General features: G+C 38.4%; 1 protein-coding gene and 1 long non-coding RNA gene across 3 annotated transcripts in view; one reads left to right on the top strand and one right to left on the bottom strand.

Moving 5' to 3' along the window:
• vps50 (VPS50 EARP/GARPII complex subunit) overlaps nt 1-6,411 on the bottom strand; it is a 131,481-nt gene extending 125,070 nt beyond the window's left edge. The window contains exons 1-2 of one of the 2 annotated variants that reach the window (XM_088600541.1): nt 6,238-6,411; nt 4,872-4,940 (exon numbers count right to left, since the gene is read on the bottom strand). In XM_088600541.1, the coding sequence (XP_088456667.1) occupies nt 4,872-4,940; nt 6,238-6,270 (102 nt within the window). In that variant the 5' untranslated portion in view covers nt 6,271-6,411. The remainder of the gene's footprint in view (nt 1-4,871; nt 4,941-6,237) is intronic. The other variant, XM_088600540.1, reaches the window with a different exon arrangement.
• A 4,381-nt stretch (nt 6,412-10,792) lies between these two features.
• LOC148650910 (uncharacterized) lies at nt 10,793-12,519 on the top strand. Its single transcript, XR_015925609.1, has 2 exons — nt 10,793-10,920; nt 11,066-12,519. It is a non-coding gene; the product is annotated as an uncharacterized LOC148650910 (long non-coding RNA).
• The last annotated feature ends 527 nt before the right edge of the window (nt 12,520-13,046 follow it).

Raw genomic sequence — 13,046 nt, forward strand, 5'->3', positions numbered from 1 at the left:
CACACATTAAGATGAAAGGTTAAAAAAGAAATGGGGAGAGATCTATTTTATAATACCAGCACTCACATTCTTCCTTGGAGGGTGAACAGCGTTTTCTCCACAAGCCAATGGACTTCTTGCATTTACAGTGTTTCCGCACAGTTGAAAAGCAGCTTATACACGCCAAAAACAACTGCACTTGCCTTGCAGTTAAACGCTTTCTTGTGGAGTAACACAGAAAAGCTCAGTTCAAATTATATTAATAAGCCAGAACGATCCACCAAAATAAATACTGAAAAACACCTTCCAGCAACAACAATATACAGGTCACTTGTTATATATGCTGACAAAGCTCCTTTCAGGTATTCCGTTGGCAGGGCAAACAGATAATGGGAATGATGATGGGAATTTAGAAAAGAGACAACATTTGAATTGAGAGGAGGAAAAGAATGCAGAACACTGACAGTCTATTCAAAATACCATTGGGTCACAATTTACTGACGGGTATTTAAAAAACAGAACCTGATGAGAAATGCTGAGATTAATTGTTACAAAAAAAACAGCACATTTTGTCAAACTCCGACTTGCCTTTTAAGGCAATTTACCCCCTTCTGGAAACATGAGCAAGACATCTGAACTAATGCATAGTGAAAACACGTCGGCCTAAGTTTGACATTCAGTAACTCTACAGACACAAACAAACACAAGGTCAATAACATAAGAATGGTTACAAATGAGAAAAAGACATTCAGCCCATCGAACCCATTTCGTAGGAAGTAGTTAACTGATGCAAGGATAACAAAACTGTAATAATCTGCATCTAATAATCATATAATAATCTGCATTTAATAACTTGTTAATAGCATGTAATATGTATCTAATAATCATGCAATATCCTGTATTTAATCTTCTTGTATACAATAAAAGTCATCTGCCACGTTGTTTTCCCAGTTTAATTTTTCTTAATTAAAATCGGCAAATAGCTGATTTTGAAACTCAATACACAGAGATTTTAATTAATGCAAGAGCAGATCACATCCTGCTCGAGTGGTGATGATCTCCTGCCTGACACCAGCGTGACTGAATGTGGCCTGTCTGAGCAACGTTATGCTTCAACCAATTAGAGACTAATCCAGCCAAAGAAGAAAACCAGGTCTATGAGAGTCAGGCCATGAACTGGAAAGCAAAGAGTCACCACACTAACCCAGGACTGTCACATGCACATGGTACATTTGCATAATTGTTCTCAGATTGCATCAACAACAGCATGAGAAATTCCAGGATGAAATAACCTGAGCACTAACAGAATCAGCGTAGTTCACTGCATGAAATGATCTTCATTCTTACGAGCCACTCTGGGGCAATGCTGACAGCAGAGAGACAAAAAAACAACTTCTGTGAGACAGAGCAGGTCTCAGGTGGAGGCAGGGAGAGTGGCAGAGTGTTTTATTCTTTAAAGAATATTGTTTTAGATGACAGAAGCCAATCTCTAGGGAGATCATGCCAGCCACTATGTTGACTGTTCTGCAGTTCAAGCCAAGCTGTGTGGTGGTTCAAGTGTGATTATGTGGGGAAAAGAATGCAGATTGAGGCCAATCGCACTGTTCAGAGAAACTATGACACTGAAGTAAATGAGCCAATAGATTTTCCATTCTTGCAAACTAATCAGGAAGTGTCCATACTCCAGCAGGACAACACAGTGCTTGGATTACATTGGCACAACTTCAAGAAAACAATGTCAAGGTACTGCAATAGTCAGCCGTTTCTCCTGACCTGAGTCCAATAAAACATCTGTGGGACTGGCTCAGTGATGCCATCAACAGGAGACAAATGGGGCTGGTCAATATTCGCCAGCTGGCAGGAAGAGTGATGAAGAGTGGAAGGGAATTTCCACTTTCTATGTTCCATTTCCCAAACGAACCAGAGAACGGTGATCGTACTATTGAATGCTTTGAAGGATATTCCGAAACTGAACACGCTGTGTCCAAAACAAACATTTACCACTTTCCAGAAAGCTGACTGAAGGAATGAGACAGATCTTAGGAGAAGGATAATGGGATAAGATAGATATGAAATCATTAGAGAATGGATGGCAATAATTCACACAGTGTCTGCTCGAAGCACAATTATCACATGTGAGTGGGCAAAACAAAAGCTATTCCAAATAATTTGACAAATCAATTAGGAAAACTGTAAAAGGGAAAAGAAAATGTTTTATAAAATAACTAAAAATAGTAGGATCCAGTTAAAATAAAGGAGTGTAAAGAATTTCCAACATAGGTTACAGAGATCAAATTGAAGTGAATATTTTTATTTTAATTTCTAAAACAAGAAAAATAAAAAGTTCTTCCAATGCTACAACAGCAATAATTAACTGTTAAGGTAGTAAAATACATCTGAAACGATTAAATGAAACTAATATGATGAAATGGCTTGTGTACTAAATTAGTCATTTTAGCAGGTGTTCACTAAGGAAGAATTCAACAACCTGCTTCCGATAGCCGAGTAATACAAATTCTGTATTCAAGAGGCAAAAGTGTTTTGGGTACTACAAGCAGTCAAGATTATGAAATCCCTAGGTCTTGGGATTGGTGGTATTTTACAAACTGTACTCAAGGAAATATGAGATATCATTCAAAAACCACTAATGCAACAGTCACTTAAGGCACACATTCCTTCTCAGAATCCATAATTTATACAATTAGTCTTATTGCAATTCTCACACTTGCAGATCAGTAAATAAACCGAAGTTTGAACCTGGGAGTAAAAGCTTAAACAATATTTCTGAGGGCCTACTTATAGGCCAAAAGTACCCCCTCAAACCTGTTACTCAAGCTGATTCAAAGTACTGTGTTAGCATATATAACATTCAAGAAGCCTATCAATGCAACCAATCACCAATTATCATATTTTTATGAGAATTCATCTATTATTCCAGCCACTCAGAAATAAAAATAATTACAATACTGACATCTTAATTTATACTTTACCTCCTTATCAGTGACGCATATTGTATACTATCACTTCCCAGCTTCAATTGTTGCAAAAATGTAACATGCAAAACCCTCCTGAGTCTTTCATTTACTATTTCAATAATGTCTTTAATCTTAGCCCAATACCAATCATTTGATAAAGAACTCGTTACATATGCTCATTACATATTCTATCTTATCTCATCCTGTAATTATTTTTTGTCATACTCTTTCTAATCTTGTTCTGCACATTCCAGGGAAAAAAAGGAAACGTTACCGAAATACCGATAACGAAGCAAGAACCATCATAAAACGCTCCTTGCTAAGAAACACAATTGCTAGCCTCAAAGCAAAATTCAACAAAAAATGTTTTGTGAATTTTGTCGTCATCATCAGAACATTTCGAATAATCAGCAGTCAAGGCAAACATTCTGGGTGTTCTGTCACAAAACTTCAGAAGTCGATCACTGTAGTGACCATTTAATAACCCCCATGAGCACATATACTGTATGATGATAGCCTATTTAAGATTTAGATTTTTACATTTTAAGTTCAATTTAGCCCATTTGTACAGCGCTTTCCACACGAAGTGCTTTTCATATAAGAAAGGACCCACTTCACCCACCAGGAAGAGCAACTCCTTAGTGATCATTCTATACCACCAGCCCAAGTAGGAAATGGCTTTTCCAGTTGAACTAAAGGGGACATTTAGGTTTGCGAAATTGTGCAAACCCATAGTGGAACTCAGGACAGGGCACCAGGATTAACATGCCTACTCAAACAAACACAGAGAGGAGTTTAACTGACCAGTATCCCTGTTTAGCATCAGAAGGACAGCACCCATTACAGCACAATGTGACCCGCAACCATAATGGGAAGCTGCTTTGGAAATTCTGGTCCGTAAAAATTACCCATTGGTCACCGGCACCACTTAGAACAGCAAATCCCGTTTTCCCTACAGGCCTCTCATCCAAGCACAGACCAGGCCCAGCCTTGCTTAAGTATCAGTATATGACATGTCTGTGTAAGACACTTCCATGCAAGAGGAAATTTATGTCTATTCCTGTACTCCCTTTGCCCTTAGAATTTCAATTTGGCCTTCATTATCAGTCTATGGTATAAAAAAAGGAAAAAAAGGAAAATGAATAATACATTTAAAAATAAAACTTTGAAGGATGGCACCTCCTACAGTAGAACGTCGCCATAGTGCGATGCTGGTTTGGACATTCAAATCTAGAGGTAACAGCACCTCCTCCTGGTGAACCAGCGCCACTTTCACTGCCACACCTGTTAGTGAACTCTCATCCCAGGTCTCACCCGGCCTAGCCCCTGTTTAGCTTGAGCTACAAGTGGTAACAGGCTACAAGGTGGTAACGCTGTTTCTAAAAAAAGAAAAGACACTAGAAAAAAAGCAAGCATAGCATTCGCATAAGTCCACCCTTATCACTCAGAATAACACAGAACCTCTGAAAAATGAACAACCAGCAGGTACCCTCACTGTACTGGCAAGCACAGCTGGTAATGACCCCTTTTAAAAACGACCTGAAGGCTGGTGATTAATGCAGGTTGAATGTTTTGGAAATAGCTTTTGTACTCTTATTAATAATAATAATTGCTTATACTTATATAGCACTTTTCTGGACACTCCACTCAAAGCGCTTTACAGGTAATGGGGACTCCCCTCCACCACCACCAACGTGCAGCCCCACCTGGATGATGCGACGGCAGCCATAGTGCGCCAGAACGCTCACCACACATCAGCTCTCAGTGGGGAGGAGAGCAGAGTAATGAAGCCAATTCATAGAGGGGGATTATTAGGCTATGATTGGTAAGGGCCAATGGGAAATTTGGCCAGGACACCGGGGTAGGTGTCCTGATAGGTACCACATACATACCAACATAAGAGCTACATATCCGTACCTTGCTAGGAATCCTGAAGTTCTCCACAGGGCTGAGGTCACCTGCATTCTCCTGGGGACTCCTGGGACCCTACAAAACATACAACAACCATAATCACCATTTGCTGGCTGGGCTGTTTACTTCAACTCACCTTTCAGTACAGAACAGCCATGCTTTTGTCTCGTACCTTTTTATATTTAACTATTTAACAGCCTCTAAAATCACAGGGCAGGCAGCCCTGGGATATACACTACGGGACACAGACGGAAACTACAGGGAAGTGTTCTTAAAACTGGGAACAGGAGGCAGTTCTTGGGCACAAAGTGAAGTGAAAGTCTGGAACGAGCTACCCAACCACATCAAACCTGAGTGCCACTCAATCACAAAACAGCTGAATGGGTTCCTCTGATCACTCAGCGACTAAAAACCATAACTACAACTGCCCCTACTCATATGTAAATATTTTAATGCTCTAAAGAACAATGCATTTGACCAAGAAATGCAGTGTCACTTCCATAATTGTGCCTACCATTCAAACTCTAAAGCTTTACTGGGTCAATTTGTAATCGTCATTGATGGCCATGAGTGCCCCTATTAGTGCCTATTCTAGAATAATGTCCACTGGCTCTTTGGAATGCAAAGCTAGCTTGGAAAGCTTGATCTTTTCTGATCGGATTTTTTTCTCACAACGTGTTATGGTAATTACAGTTTTAGTAACTAATGACACATACCGCACAGCAAAAGAGTAGAGAGAGTTTCTAATGAAGTTTTGCAACAATCTCGATATATTGTACTACTAAATGTTCAAAACTTAAAACAGTACAACACTCGCTTGGCTACTATTTCATGATAAATATATATGTATGTAATCATGATATCCGAAAGCGTGCGCAGTCATACATGTAGTACATTCCGAGATAAAAAGTACTTCCCTGTACGCCCACTTTCTGCACTCCATTACGGAATGTGCTCCACGTAGATCATCAACATAAAAGAGATGAGGAAGACTTGTTGTACGACATGGGGTAGATTTCAGTCAGTTCTGCGCTACTGAACTATACAAAACAGGACAGCGCTATCACTATTACACCAGTCCTATTGCCTGATCTCAAGTACGTTACGTGTAGCAAGTCTGTTCTATATCCCTCAAAGGTGATGATGACCTATAAAACCGACTAATTTTCAAACAAGATGGTGCATTCAGGATAAATGTTAAGCGTATCGCTTTCGACCGCTTCCCATACCACGCACAGTGCCGTTTCTCTTTTATCGTGAATCGCATCTCATTTAACATTTACAGTACAAAGCCAGCTTTACCCACACCTGTGCACAGCCTCCTCAGCCAGGAGCACCGCTCCTTTTCAAACTGATTGTCGTTATATCTCACCTGCCGGGTCATTAGCGATTTTATCTTTTGCATTTTGGTGTACAGTTTATACGTCGTTCCTCAGAGTCGGTAACAAATTGATATCATTCCCGTGTAACTCCAGTTTCAGGTCCTACAATTCATGAACCGATACAGAACAGCCATGTTTGATAGATCCAATCACATGAATAATTCAGTCCGGGTGGTATTCTGGGAGATGTAGTTCTGCGGAATACCTACGCGTAGTTTCCGACATAGCACGATTAAATTGAGAGACTACATTGCCCACTTTCCTTTGGTTGCCGTCAAAGTCTGTAAAATTGCAGGCGAGTTGGAATCTGCTACATCCGTTTTTCTTAGCCTTCGCTACGTTTAAACGTTTCACAAGGCAAATTTGTTTGAATACAGCTTTTCTGTTTTGATAAAGACTGATATCTAGCCACACAGACACGTGTGAGATTTTTAAACGCTTTGTTGTATTTTTTTAACCAAGTCACTCATGTACTATGTCTAGGAAGTTATTGTTTTATTTATTTTGGAAACAAAGCCTAGGGTGTTTATATATGTTGGCGAACTGGGCTTTAAGGAGCACAAAAAAACGAATCAATATGCATCTCCATGCGTCTGAGTTAAATAGGCCTAATCAACTGCTTGTTTGGAAAAAGTCCATTAGCGACAACATTTCCGACCAGTGTCGTAAACGCCTTCGCCAATATTCAAAGACTGTAATTTTCTTTAAAATGTTCATCTTGTATCAAAGGATGAGGTGAACACTAGATGGCGCTGTTAGCGGCTGTTTACTCAGGTAGCTCCCTTGTTCAGTGACAAGTGATGGATTTTACAACTAGCGCAGCTCTTCCGTGTTGCAACTGTTTAATAAAAGTGACCTTTTTCTTAAAATCTCATTTATTATTTTAAATATTCTTTATATTTTGTATTTTTTATTTTACAGCATTAATCTTTTTTACATGTTGTAATTTGACAGATTATTCTTGGTTATCTTTACTTTTTGTTCACTTATTTTTTTACAGCCTATATCTACACCTTTTGCATGCTGTACCTTACCCTGCCGTGAATTTAGGTTTCTTTTAAAATTTTGTAATAAATAAGATGATAAGAAAAAGCCATCAGTTAACAGATTGGACTTTCCCAGTGAAGTCATTTTTCAAAAAGGCCATTTGTTTGAAAATTTAAATATCACCTAGCAACAGAGAGAGAGCTACCTTTTCCCAGTGTGATGACAGGGTAGATGATTTACTAGTCAAATCTAGGCTTATTTTGGCTGCCAGACATTTGAGGTGTTTACCGTGCTGAAGCAATCCTCTGCAACCACCCGTAAAACACGATGCAGGATGAACAGATGGCATTCCACGAAACAATTCATGAAATATGTTCAGGTGTGAGTGGGGTGTATTTATATGTATCACTTGTAGTGTGTACAGTGCCTGAAAGAATAGCTGTTTTCACTTGAGCCAAATAAATAAAAATATCAATATAAAAAGAATAACTATTTTCATACATTTTTATCTTGCACTTTCTCTGCTTTTCAGCAGTAATATCCAGTAGTAATTCCCTATATCTAAACAAAGTGTAATGTACATGATCTGCCTTCATAGTTTCAGTTGATATTATGTTCAGTGCACTTAGGCAGGTGGTCAGAATTATAGGATTAGCAACGTATTCTCTGTAAACGATGTAAGTAAGTTTCAGGTCATCTTATTGGCGTCTGTGTGGACCTTGAAGTTTCTGTTTAAATGTCATAGCAGTGCCTCGCCATGGGTTTCTGGCTGCAGAATAAGACTTCTGCAGTCATCTGCAGGAATGGCAGCTGATGACGAGTCCCTCTTCCAGGCAGTCTGCACATCTCTGGGGAGACCATTGTAAAAATCTGGGTACGTGCACACAAGGTTAAAGAGCGCGTATTATAGTGGTAATATGGGAACATAAGAAATATTTTAAAAAGTGGGGAAACCTTTCAGCCCATAGAGCGTGAATTCATTTGGTACTACTAGTTTAGTAATTAGTAGATGATTGATCCAAGGATTTCATCCAGCCATTTCTTGAAAGAAGCCAAACTATCAGCTTCAACACCATGGCTGGGTAACTTGTTCCACACTCCCACAACTGTTTGGGTGAGGTAGCGTCTTCATTCCCATCTCTAAATGCGATTTCTTGAAGTTCCCACTCGTTTCAACACTGGTTTGTGTCTCACTGTTTATTTTGAAGCAGTCCGCCAGGTTAACCTTGTCAGTGCCTTTGATAATTTTGGATATGGTATTCCTTCATAGTCTTCTTTGTTCAAAGGTTCAGTCCTTTGAGTCTATCTGGTTTCTTGTCTCTGACTTCAAGGCAGCAATATCTTTTTTGTAAAGTGGTGAGAAAAACTGTTCACAATGTTGTAAATGAGGCCTGACTAATGTACTGTACAATTTGAACATAACATCCGTAGATCTGAATTTTACACTTTTGATTGTACAGCCTAACATTTTGTTTGAATTATTTTTTTCTGCTTTCCCACATTGACTGGAAAATGTAAGAGATATGTCAAAATAAACACCCTTTTGCTTTTTCCATAAAAAACTGTACTAGCTCAGTGCTTCCTATTTTGTATATACTTCCCATTTTGTATGTACTGTATAGTGTAATGCTCATCACTGCTGTGTGAATATTAGCTCAACCCAAGCTAGTATTCATACAGCAGCTGGCCACACTTCCACTTATTTGCCATTTAAAATCGGTTGTCATGGAGTTTGACTAGTTTTACAGGAAACCTGTACCACCTCCAATCAGTTTACTATCACGCCTGCCTAAGGTGGTTCAGGCTACCTATCTCATGAAAACAGACTGCTGCTCATACTGCCTCAAGCAGCGAACACATTACATATAGTTTTTATTACCTGCGTGCAAAACACTGCACTTGTCTACATTAAATGCTGCTGTATCTGCCATTAATAATTAATAATTAATAACACTGATGCAGTGCAGTGTATCTAATTCTATGGTCAGAAGTGTGAACTTGATGCACATTATAAGACAAATCAAGGAAAAATGACGGAGTTTTATCTGCAAAATTATCAATAGAAAGAGTAATGATGCAATAGAATAAAAATCATTGCAAAATTTTATTTCTCTACAGGGCAAAATATTTTATCTTATTAAAGTGCACTTAGTGTACTTTATGAATGTCCATGGAAAAACTGTCTATCATAGAAAATATTTTTGCAAAACCACATCCTGAGGGGTGTGATGCTCTTGAGTCTCTGAGCCTTGGCTCCAACAGGACAGTGACACATGTACACCTGCTATCCCACTGTGTATCAGCACGCCCTGGGCAGAACTGGAAGGAACAAAACCACAGCATGCAGACAAGCCCTTCTGTCCCTGAGGACACTGGAATAGAAACAAGAACCTCGGACACAACCAACTCACAGTAAAAAAATATTTTAAAAATTATCTGTTATAACAGTCTATTAGTTAATATTTGCCTTACACTGTTAGTATAGCACTAGAAGGATTTAACAACATTTTGAAGTAGGTTTGCAAATGGCAGTGTTGGTCCATAGAAAAATGTGATAAAGTTAGAACAGAGAAGAGGGAAACAGCCAAAACAAGAGGAATTAAGAGGAAACTCATGTTTGTGTCACATCTCTACAGCTTTCTGCAATGCCTTACTCTACATACGCCACGTGGCAAGGGTGTTTTTAAAAATGGTTCTTAAATTATAAAAATGAATACATAGATTTGCCTTTGATCTTATTGTTGCATAGACAAAGGTATTTAAGACTATCAAAAAAAGGCAGCGCAATGCTAAAAACCTTCACACAAAAACATAAAATAGCATGGTACTTAAACCAAAGACGTTAAGATGAGGACCTTTTCTTACTTGCAGTAATTGCTAGTGAACATATCATATTTATGTGTTTAGTTATATTTATGGTGGTCCATTCAATGCATACTGGTGAGGTAATCAACTGCCATTAATTCCCAACTATAGACTCCATCACTTTCTGATGTCTTCACCAAGACATGATAGTTAAAACTAAAGTGTTTTCATAAGTAAACTGGGACATGAAAGCTTTGTTTCTCAAACTTTAAATCGGAATTTAAATAACAGGTTTGTTTTTCCCTGCTGATGCTGTGCTGTCACAATTGTTAATCCTGTTCAGTATGAGAGGAGCCGCAGGTTCAGACATTTGGAGTCTGTGCTTGGCTGAGGACACGATGGTGAGAAGCTGCCATCTGTGGGATTATGACTGAATGACTCAAAGTCAGAATCCCCCCGTAAGGTTTCAGACGGAACCAAATAAAGTATCTTTTAACCATTCATTTCCCAGAATGGTAAAATCTTAAAATTAAATTGTCATTCTTAACAACAGCAAATTATTCCAGCTTTTTAAAATTAAGAAATGTGGTCACACACTACACTTGAATCTACTGTCACACCATTGAGCAGCTGATCTGCAAAACCTGAGCAAGAACGACCATCCAGCAGACCCAAACAGCTGGTCGTATGGTGCCAGAGCCCTTCAGCACCCCTGAGAGAGCCAGGAGCATGACATCATCAAAACAGTTCCGCCTTCAACATTTCAGCAAGCTGCTTTCCTTGTTCTATCTTTTGCTATCCAAGCACTCGCAAATTTGGAACCAAATGGTATTTAATAGTGGGTTTTGGGATATCCAGATAAGTGAAAACAAGTAGAGCAGGTGAGTTGTATTATTGTAAATTGCTCTATTTTTGTCTGAAAATACATCAATGTCAGTCTTCAGTTTGCCCTGTGGTAAAATAATACTGTAGTTGTTTCACTGAAGTGTCCATCCTTTGACAAACACTGAGTGTATCTTCCTGCAGGCAGAATTGCAAATAATGTCTTTCTGTTGTTTGCCCTCACAACTGACTGTGAGCCGAAGACACTGAAGCAAAAAGTGAGAAGCTTTGTTCGCCCACCAGCAACAGTTGAAATCGGAACTCAACAAAGGAAACTACACTACACCAGATCTGAAGACAAGGAACTTACCCCTTATACAGCACAAACTGTTTCCTGGTTTTAGATACCACAAAGGCAAATCTAGGCTTGTTAAGGATATTAGGTCACTATCAGGCTATGGTCTATGGAACGCTGCTGCCTGTAGGATCTGGATGCAGTAAATAATGCAATCCTATTGTCGATTAATGGAAATAGTGGTGTCACCACTATTCCTACCTGTTCACTTGCTTTAGATAATGTAATAATAATAATAATAATAATAATAATAATAATAATAATAATAATAATAATACCTTGCCTTTGTACAGTGCTTTTCTAATAATAACATGTATTTTATATAGCACCTTTAAAAGCAATAGTCTCAAAGGGCTTTACAGTACTTAAAAGCACAAATCGCAATAAAATCAAATGGTAAGAATTACAAAAGCTTAAACAAAGCAGCAGCATGGAGAAGATAAACCACAAAAAAGCCTTTTCTGAAAAAGTCTATTTAAAAGCTCTCAGTGTGGCTGAGTCCCTGATTTATTTGGGGGTGATGTAACAAAAGGCCCTGTCGACCCCAGAATGTGAAAGAACAGTAGGTGCACGTAGTAATCTAGAATGACATGAGCAAAGGTCACATGGTGGGGAATAAACAGAGAGCACATCAGCTCAAACCGGAGGAGCCAAGACGCGTAGTAAGCAGTTGGATTTTAAAATCAGCTCCAAACCTGAGAGGAAGCCAGTGCAAAGACTCCAAGACCGGAGAAGCACATATTGTTTCCCCAGTTTGTCTCAGACTTTGACTAAGCAGAGCCTGGTTTTAGTCTTGTGACTTTAGTTATCTGACAACCAAGGATGTGTATTCAAGTAACACAAAAACTGAAATGTGTTTTAATGGAGGTCAGAGACAACAAAACCCAATTAGAAAGAAACATTAGGAGGTGTACTGCATATTATAATGGGAAGAATGATTTGTAACCAATAGTCACGGCTTCGTCTGGGTTTTTAATTACTGTATAAAATATATAACTTACAATAAAGTCAAACAAACATAATGCTTACAAGTAATATTTTACCAATTTTATGCAATTTTTATCCAATCACTGCTTTTTAGTAGAATGTACATTTTCTACATGTGCATATGAAATTATTAAAATGATACAAATCTTTATTCAAATAGAAATTTGATACTGTACATCTTCCATTTACTGCAGAAGTAGAAAAAAAAACATTTAATCTTGCCAAAAATAATTCTGTTTTCCCATCAAATGAGGTAAACTTGTGAAAGACTTTTTACAAAAAAAAACCCAGACAGAATCAAACTAAATGTGTAAAATAGTGTCTCATTTGATGTCTAGACAAAGAAATGGTCCCAGTGTATTAGTGAAATGGCACTGGTTCTGATCCAATATTATGGTTCAGTAAAAAAAAACATGCAAACTGACTTCTGCATCACTTCTCAATACCCATCTGCTAAATCTGCAGGTGGCTCTTATCATATTCCTTTGGCTTGATTTTGCATGTTACATAACTGAAATTCATTTGAGGCCCATACTCAGTGTCACTAAATGATACCAAATCTTCTTTTCAGATACTAACGTAATCTTAACAGTTCTCATTCAGTGCTTGCTTTTGTTTTTGGTAAACTTGTATCATTGGAGCTTGCTGGGATAGGCTCTAGCTTCCCCAGAAGGAAACTGTGGATGGAAGAATGGATGTATCATTGGAGGTGTCCAGGTTTGCTGCATTCTGACCCTTTGCTGATGAATACAGCTTAGGTGAAGGAAAAAAAAATCCAGTTCAGGAAGGTAAGGGAGAAAGGTATGAGGGAAGAGAAAATGAAATACTAAATCCATACGTCCT

The sequence above is a fragment of the Lepisosteus platostomus genome, chromosome 12 (genome assembly GCF_059453375.1).
Source record: "Lepisosteus platostomus isolate fLepPlt1 chromosome 12, fLepPlt1.hap1, whole genome shotgun sequence".
NCBI classification, from domain to species: domain Eukaryota; kingdom Metazoa; phylum Chordata; class Actinopteri; order Semionotiformes; family Lepisosteidae; genus Lepisosteus; species Lepisosteus platostomus.